Source organism: Branchiostoma belcheri, unplaced genomic scaffold, assembly GCF_001625305.1.
Source record: "Branchiostoma belcheri isolate BF01 breed outbred unplaced genomic scaffold, Haploidv18h27 scaffold12, whole genome shotgun sequence".
Classification (NCBI taxonomy): domain Eukaryota; kingdom Metazoa; phylum Chordata; class Leptocardii; order Amphioxiformes; family Branchiostomatidae; genus Branchiostoma; species Branchiostoma belcheri.
Genome location: NW_017802602.1, coordinates 4,116,735 through 4,125,704, shown reverse-complemented (window position 1 = coordinate 4,125,704; position 8,970 = coordinate 4,116,735). Strand labels below are relative to the sequence as shown.

At 42.2% G+C, this 8,970-nt stretch overlaps 1 protein-coding gene across 2 annotated transcripts in view; it reads left to right on the top strand.

Annotated features, from left to right (window-relative positions):
- The window catches only part of LOC109462780 (AMP deaminase 2-like), a 38,851-nt gene extending 30,257 nt beyond the window's left edge, over positions 1–8,594 (top strand). For both annotated transcript variants that reach the window (XM_019759375.1, XM_019759374.1), the window contains exons 12-18: positions 259–422; positions 933–1,059; positions 1,909–2,072; positions 3,136–3,256; positions 5,446–5,619; positions 6,817–6,927; positions 8,157–8,594. In XM_019759375.1, the coding sequence (XP_019614934.1) occupies positions 259–422; positions 933–1,059; positions 1,909–2,072; positions 3,136–3,256; positions 5,446–5,619; positions 6,817–6,927; positions 8,157–8,318 (1,023 nt within the window). In that variant the 3' untranslated portion in view covers positions 8,319–8,594. The remainder of the gene's footprint in view (positions 1–258; positions 423–932; positions 1,060–1,908; positions 2,073–3,135; positions 3,257–5,445; positions 5,620–6,816; positions 6,928–8,156) is intronic.
- Positions 8,595–8,970: the final 376 nt, after the last annotated feature.

Below are 8,970 nucleotides of genomic sequence, written 5' to 3'. Positions count from 1 at the left end.
GAGACTTGCATCGGTCTGCTGGGCCCGAGATTAGGCCATTCCGTGAACAAGATGGACTGATAGCCATCGAAAATTTGGAGGTTAGTACTCTCACTAATGGAAAAATTGTCTAGTAACCCCAAATATGATAGATTTAGCAACGTAGTTCTCGGAAAATCTCGCAAGATCTCGCCTCAAACTAAATGAACGTGATTTGGCCGTCTGTAACATTTAGTGCTCCCGAAGTATCTGATGAACACATTTTTTGTCTCCCTTCAGCAAACCATGTCTGAGCTGGAGTTCAGTAAGTACCAGTACGCCGAGCTGAGGCTGTCTATCTACGGGCGGTCCATGGACGAGTGGGACAGGCTGGCAGAGTGGTGCGTCACCAACAGGGTATTCTCTAACCAGGTCCGCTGGATGGTGCAGGTTCCCAGACTCTTGTGAGTACCAATTATTATGTTTACCCAAAGGAAAACATATTGTTTTTTGCTCAGTTTCCTCTTCTTCTCCAAACAGTGACCTTTTATTAAACTTTATTTGATAAAAACAACATAGAAGGAGAAACTCCTGAATTGTGTTGTGATTTTACAAAAGTCTAAAATTCAACATACAACAGTTTAAAATTCAACGATAAAATGCATTATTAAAATAATTAATATAAAACCTCTGACCTGGCCAATGACCTAATTTGTTGACGCCTGTCACTATGGTAACAGCTGGTGTTGGGTTACATAATTTCTTAGAAGAAGGGGTAAAAAAATTAGACTCCTGTCACCATATATGTTAGCGTGTTTAGGTAAGAATTAACAGAGCAGACCACATGCGAAGGTAAACATTATGCCCGTGCCTGGGCATGGTTTGGGACAATGCACGGTTTGGGACACAACAAGGACATTTACATCGTTATACATGTGTACATGTACTGACGAAGACCTGCCCTGTTGTTCCAGTGATGTGTATCGGTCCAAGGGATCCATGCAAAATTTCCAGCAGATGTTGGATAACGTCTTCTTGCCTCTATTTGATGCAACTATAAACCCTCAGAAGCACCAGAATCTGCACATCTTCCTGAACTACGTAAGAACAGTTTTATACAAGGTTTTCATAGTCAGAATTTAAAGTGCTCATGACACCAAAATATGACCTTAACTGATTGTAATTGACATAACTAGTATTGCCTGGCTAACAGATACATTTGTAATAAATATTCACGGTTCTCCTGTTACATTCGAAATTCTAATGCCCTGCCTGGGAAAAGTCAGCAGAAAAGTCCTGGCAGGCGATTTGCATCTCCACATTTTAGTTTTGCATGTCTGTATTTTTTCCTGAGATGATGTCACCCAGTGATGTCAGCTCAGGAAAAAAACACAGAAATGATTAAAAATAAAACACAGAGATGCAAATAGAGATGCCCGAAGTGGGCGATTGGGAAGCTTGCTAGAGAGTTTTAAAAAATTCACTTTGAGAAGGCCGTACAAGCTCAATTTCGCAGTCATCATGATTGGAACAAACTTCAAGTGACTATATTGTATGTACACTTCCGATATCTGTATGTATATTACGGACTTTTTGTGTCATTTGGTCTTTAACGAAACTCTGACTAATGCACTCTTTTGTCGTTCTTTTCTTCTTGCTTATTTTGCATGGTAGTCTGTTTCTAGTTATTTATGGGCGGTACCCCAAAAAAAGAGTCTAACACGCTTGTTCTGTGTTATTTATTTCAAACTCTTCAGGCATTAAATGATGACGAAACTGTGCTGAGAAATGGCAGTAAATGTCAATATCAGACTGATTTCCTCATCCTGAATATTTTTTTGTATTGCCGCCCTGAAATTACATAGGATGCATAAGGTGTTACTATTTCTAAGGCACACTTGTATGTGTTTATCTGTAGATCTCATGATAAACATCTACTGTATATTTCAGGTTACAGGCTTTGATTCTGTTGATGACGAGTCAAAGGCAGAACGTCACCTGTTCAACCAGCGCAGCCCGACTCCGGATGAGTGGACCATGAATGAAAGTCCTCCATACACCTATTACATGTACTACATGTATGCTAACCTGGTTGTTCTCAACCACCTCAGAAAGTAAGGACACTGTTTTCAATGTTACATATGAAATAGAAAACGGCAATGACATTAAATATAAGGTTCCTTAAATGTTCTGGAGCCCTGTGCTTTTGCTATGTAAGTAAACTAAGTTGTAAGGTGGCATGGCCATGTTGATATTTGTGAATTATACGTAGTTAAATGGAACCTCTTTCACTCTTGCAGACAATTGAAACACGATTTGATATACCTTTATCGTATTTTTCTTACCTTCGACAAGAAGGCTATGTTTTGCATAGCATCTGTGCACGAATGACTGTACTATGATAGATTGGAGAGGGTTCTATATATGATACTTCTTGTATTGATATCACGAAAATTCTCGGAGTTAAAACTTTTGATCCAACACAAAGAAATTCTCTCACCCAGAGTTTTTGACCAGTCATTCTGGTCTTCCTCAGTAGATTGACCCAGTGAGGTTGTCACGTGGCTTCTTTGAAGTGTGAAGTACTCAGTGCTGACGTCACACTTCAAAGAAGCCACGTGACAAGTCTCACTGGGTCAGTCTACTGAGGAAGACCAGAGTGACTGGTCGAAAGCTCTAAGTCAGAGAACTTCTTCGTGTTGGATCAAAAGTTTGAACTTGAAACTTCTTGTATTATTATGAAGCAAGTTTAAACTGTAGTTTCCAACACAACAAATTTGACTCACCCAAATTTTCGACTGTATAATTGAATGAGCAATCCACCGCTTCCGTAACGTCACACAGATATCACACGTGACTCCGTGAGCAGTGGATCATAGGTTGCAGAAAGTCTGTGGCGCCCCCGTCTCTATTGAGGGATGGTTATAATGACCTGATGTAGATGGCCTCTTTAATCCCTCGTGCAAAGCAGCCCGATTCTGAGTCCAAGATTCTTACTTTGTCCAATAAGACTGAATGACCAGCCGATTCTATGTGTATATGTTGTGAAACCTCCGACGTAGTCAAGCTAGGTAGTTTGTGTTTGAAGAACCTAGCCTTGAGAGATCTTTCAGTCTCTCCAATATACAATCGCTTCTTGTATTATTGTGAACACTAACGATCTTGTCTGCTGTCCAGGCAGCGGGGTATGAGGACGTTCAACCTGCGGCCTCACTGCGGAGAGGCTGGAGATGCGCGTCATCTGGTCTCAGCCTTCATGTTGTCTGAAAATATTTCTCATGGACTCAACCTGAAAAAGGTACTAATAATGTTCTGTTCAGTCATCTTCACAGGGAAACAAGAAATCGAAGATTTCAAACCCCTGCATGGGTAGTATTTAGAGACGGAAAAATATGACGTCTCCAAGCTGCCAAAATGAGCAAATTCTCACACGGTGATTCTCATGACTTTACTACAGACCAATTAAAAAATCCAAAAAGAGTATTCAAAGACTTAAGTAGATAGACGTTGCATGAAAAAAGCACCCATTTTACAAGACTCTCACTACTACCAACCTCTGTAAAATATGTAACTGCCATAATAAAACAAAGTTGCAACACGGACATACACATCTTCCCTATACCTACCCACCAACTCACTTTCCCACCTACGTCCTACCTATACGACACTCTCCCTTCCCTTCACCGTGTTCCCTTTTCTTCTTCCCATGTGATACAAGAATGTCTCTACAGTTCCATCTAGACCTTTTCAATTCATGTTGACCACAAATAGCTGGAAACACGAACAGACAAACGGGCACACACAGGAATACCCAAAACAATACATCCATCCGAAAAAATGGAATAATAAAAGTGCAGTCTCGGTGCTATCGAACGTAGCATCTTTTAGAACATGTTAAGGTAAGGTCAATATTAACAAATCCTATTAGGAGACGAAAAAGAAGCATTAACAAGAAGCCATAGGTGACAATCCTCCGTGAAGTTTTATATATTTTTAAACAAAATCCCAAGCGTCAACGCCAGACCTACTGTGCAGACATTATAATTAGGCAACGGTTGATACAATGGGGGCGCGTCACAAGCATAAAACATACAAAGAGCTAAATCCATTACTGCTCCCAGGGCGTGTAAAGATACTGTGCTTCAAGTTCGAAGTTCATTTTAATTACACACACACAATCATTGCATTCACATAAAGATCGGACTATCATGGTCGTGTCTAGTAACAAAGACAGTCCCACCGTCTTACCGTGCCTGTACCTAATTAAGCGCGCCTGGAACCTGGCCAAATTCCAGCAACAGTTGCGGTAAGCACCGCGAGTGTTACTACCGCCGGCCAGATAACCAGGATATCTGCTTATAGTACCTCTGCTACCAGACAACTGCCTAAACCTACGGCCTATTCCACAGGATTGTAAAAGTAGGGATGTTTCTAAAATATGCATTTACTTCAATATCAAAACAGCTAGGGTACAAATAAAAAGACGTGCATCATCCCGGACATAATGCCACACCACATGCGAAATTACACAGAAATGCGACGTACGGAAGAATGCGTTTTGGCTGCGAACATCTTCCAAAAAACTTGTCATCTCTTAAGCATGGGCAAAAACATCTGGAACCACTTAGAAAAACCACCCCGTATCTGCATGAAGTTCCACCCCCCCCACTGCTATTCCAAACAACGCGTTTTTCTGGACCATTCCAATTCGCCTCGTAATTGTAGGGGGGCGTCTGCAATATTACATTGACCGCGAAAGCTGCAACGGCAAAAATACACATTCGTGCATCAACACGGGCATGCCCGCAGACGGCCTATAAAATTGCGTGCCGATTACACAAAGAGAACCCAGTGTTTTGACTGCGAACATGAAAAATCAGCCGATCACAACACTCCGTCCGGAGGTCCTGACCTCCTTCACGGAGTAATTACTTCCAGCAAACTTTGTTCTACAAAATAGACGTCACCGGTACCAAAACCATTTATTCCATCGTAGGATTATGTTCAGTACTTAAACGTTTTGTAAGAAAAAATATAAGAAAAATACCGTTGTCACGTATAACAAATGTTCTATGTTTAAACGCAAGAAATTAGACAATTGACTGCAAAGTACCTACTACTACGTTGATTAGTCTTATAGTATGTCTGTTATATACAAATAGATGCAAAGCTTTGTACTGTATGGTTGAAGAGGTTTATCAGTCAAGTAGAATTAACAGTTAGTAGAATATTCTTCAATCAATGACTGTTTTTGTTAGGTAAAATCACGTACCTCCAAATTTTTGGTGTCGACTGTACACCTTGATCACGGAGTGACCTAGTCTCGCGAGAACACGTGACTAGGTCGAGACTTGTGTGGATCTTCTGGCCTCCCCTGCCACAGGTGCGTGATTTTACCTTTCAAAAACAGTCACTGATTGAAGAATATTCTGCTAGCAGTTTGTACAGTATACAATTGTTGTGCAATAAAGTTTCGTGTGTCCTCAGAGCCCAGTTCTGTACTACTTGTTTTACCTGGCGCAAGTGGGAATCGCGATGTCACCTCTGAGCAACAACAGTCTGTTCCTGGACTATAACCGCAACCCGCTGTACGAGTACCTGTCCAGGGGACTCAACATCTCACTGTCAACGGACGATCCACTGCAGTTCCACTACACAAGGGTAACCATTTACATCCATAAGCCTGCTAGTAATAAGCACAACAAGCTGTTCGTTCTGTAAGACCTACTATGGGTGCAGATAACATTAGAGACTTACGTATGTATGTAAACGTAACTGTACAAGTGAACTACATTATACAGTGTGCTTTATGTGTGTGCTTTATTAAACTCCATTAGCGACACACAAGACATTGGTACAAAATCCAGTATGTAGCTAATCTTCCTGGAGTTAAAATACAATTATAGTACAAATACACTACATCAAAATTACAACATTATTTACATGCAACATTTAATTTAACATTTAAAAGTAACATCATATGTGCCTATCAACATGTGCCTATGTACGCATGTGCTCTAACAACTCCTGCCTAAACCTACTCTTAGTTGCTGCTTGTACCTCATGCGGCAAAGTGTTCCAAACTGTTCAGGATCTATAAATGAAAGTCTTCTTCAGGGCGTTCGTTTTGGGTTTCATTAAACAGTATGTGTTTCGGCTAGCATGACGTGTGTTGTGGCTGTGTTGGTAGGAGACAGGACATAACTGTTTGTAGAGTACTTCTGGTTGATGTGTAGCAATGACCCTCTGTAGCTGAGAGACAGTGTTTACAAGAATCCTTTTCTTGACAGTCTGCCATGACAGAGACGCATGGAGCTGTTGTACTGGAGTTTTGAAGTCACAATGACTTATAACTTAAACGTTGTCTGGTTAGTATGTACTGCACGGGTTGTAACCAGCGGCCTTTGACTGAAATCAGTAGAAACTGAACTGAGAAAGACCTTGAATTTTCTACCACAATGTGCAAGGCTAATGCTTAGGTCCCAATCGCGCCGGTGTTCGTCGGGGATGTAGCCCCGGCCGGTCCCAGAATGGTCTGTTGCGTAACGAATTTGTCCCGGTGGACTGCCGGCAACCTGCCGGCAACCTGCCGGACACCTCTCGGTGATCTCACGGTTAGGTCACGGCGTCAGCGGGGCCCGGATAGAATTTAGAGTCAGAACTACATTCTTCTCGGGTCCAGGCCTGGTAGCCGCAGGGTGTCCCGTGGGGCTACGTAGGGTCCACGCCTGTACGTGACAAAAACAATCCCGGGAAGTACCCGGCAGGGCCCCTTTTTCCAATTGGGACCTAAGCATTACCCATTGTCTCGATCAGTTTAGGAAGGTGTAATAATTTGTCTTGGTTCTGGTTGGATAGGAGCCACTGATGGAGGAGTACGCCATAGCTGCACAGGTCTGGAAGCTGACCAACTGTGACATGTGTGAGATCGCCCGGAACAGCGTGGCCATGAGCGGCCTGCCGGAAAAGGTATGAACCATCACACCATGTCATTTATAAATCACAAACTCATTAATCATAACTAACAAGTTGAGTTTATGATGAAAATAAACTGTTCTCCATCTCAACAAAAAAATTAACTCACCGGAATTTTCAACCGAATCGCTCAGTCCTCATCAGCTTTCTGGCCCGAGTGCTTTAGACACGTGTTTTGCCCACGTGTGACGTCAGCACTAGGTCAAAGTTCGTCGGAAGTTGGTACCACCCACCGTTCCGGTTGAAAGAAGTTGAGTTGAGTTGGAGAATAGTTTGTTTCTCATTATGTATTCTACCAGCACAGACGAATTTTCATGCACGGTTTGAGTTTGTTGACTTCCAATTTGTTGATGTGGATGACTTGAATCTGTTTTTGGCCTTGTTTCAAAATGATAGCTGTTTGTTCGTTTAAGCATCATTGCACGATTTACATACCACGGCGATAGTCTAACATAGACCTGGTCAGTTCTGCCTGCTATGCTGGACGTCGCTGCCCATGCACTGCACGCCTTAAAGCATGCGTAAACTAAGGTACATGCTAGGGACGAAACTAAAACTTTAGGCATGCTTTAAGGTGTGCATAAAGAATAGATTTTGTGAAGTGAAACTGCGATGATGAGGGTATCCGTCAAGTAGGATATGTTGCAGAAACTGAGGCTGTTCAAAATTTAGATTTTTGATCCAACACAAAGGAATTCTCTCACCTGGAGCTTTCGACCAGTCACTCTGGTCTTCCTCAGTAGACTGACCCAGTGAGACTTGTAACGTGGCCTCTATGAAGTGTGACGTCAACAATGAGGCTGTTGAGGCATACTACTGAGGAAAAGTAGTCGAAGTCATACTATGAACCGTACCTATCTAGTTCTATGCCTGAATGGGTAAGGGTTAGGATTAGGTACGGTTCTGGATAGTCTCTACATATTTTGGACACTGAACAAGACTATTTCCTAAGAGGGGTGAAGGAGGCCATATACATCAGGGCCCATCACCCTTCACTGAACCGCGACGAGGGCCGACATCGTCTACCAGATGCCTTTGACCCAGTGGTGACGTCACACTTCAAAAAAGCCACGTGATATGTCACACTAGGTCAGTCTACTGAGGAAGACCAGAATGACTGGTCGAAAACTCTAGGTGAGAGAATTTTTGTGTTGGATCTAAAGTTTTAACTCTAAACATAGTCGAGGTCATGCATTCATAAATACGCGTTCTCTTCTTTACAGATGAAGAAGCATTTCTTGGGAGAAAACTATCGTCAGAAGGAGGGCCCTGCCGGAAACACAGTCCTCAAAACCAACATCCCCAACATCAGGGTCGCCTATCGCTTTGAGACGATGACAGAAGAGCTCGCATTGCTTTGTAACGGGGCGAAAGTGTTTGACTAGCGAGATTTCCGATGTTTGACAACGAACATACATATGTTAGACCCTGTATATAGGAAATCCAGTTTATTGACGCAACAACATCTGGGAATTTGGGGTGAGCTTGGGCATTATGTGCAAATTTAAAGCAAATCAAATCAAATCAAACGGTTGTAAGATCAAGAAAAGTATCACAGCTCACTTTCTGCAGAATCCACTTCTCTTTCTGTACATCTCTCAACGACTTAGTGAAAGAAGCAGGTTTGCCAAAATGAAATTGAAGTGATTCAAGGTAACAAATGTTATCGTTTCCAACTTCAACCTTTTGGGATTGGGATTCCCATCTAAGTCTGGACTACAGTCTATGCTCAACACTTGTAATTCGAACGCCTTTGACCCACCTACAAAATCCTGGCAGTCGTGAAGTAAAGTTGTTTTCAGTATCCTCTGTTCTACTGACCACAAAAACATCAGTGACTCTACATCATACCGACTGCTATAATTCCGATGGGTGCTCTCTAATGCCGTCATACTAAAAAAAAGATGTCATCGAAGACTTTTCAAGAATGTCCTTATAACGCCTAGCCTGGATGTCTAAGGTGTGCATCGCCCGGAGATTACCCATACCGAATTAATAGATCTCTTGAAATTTACCGTTCAAATTGGATATTACGTG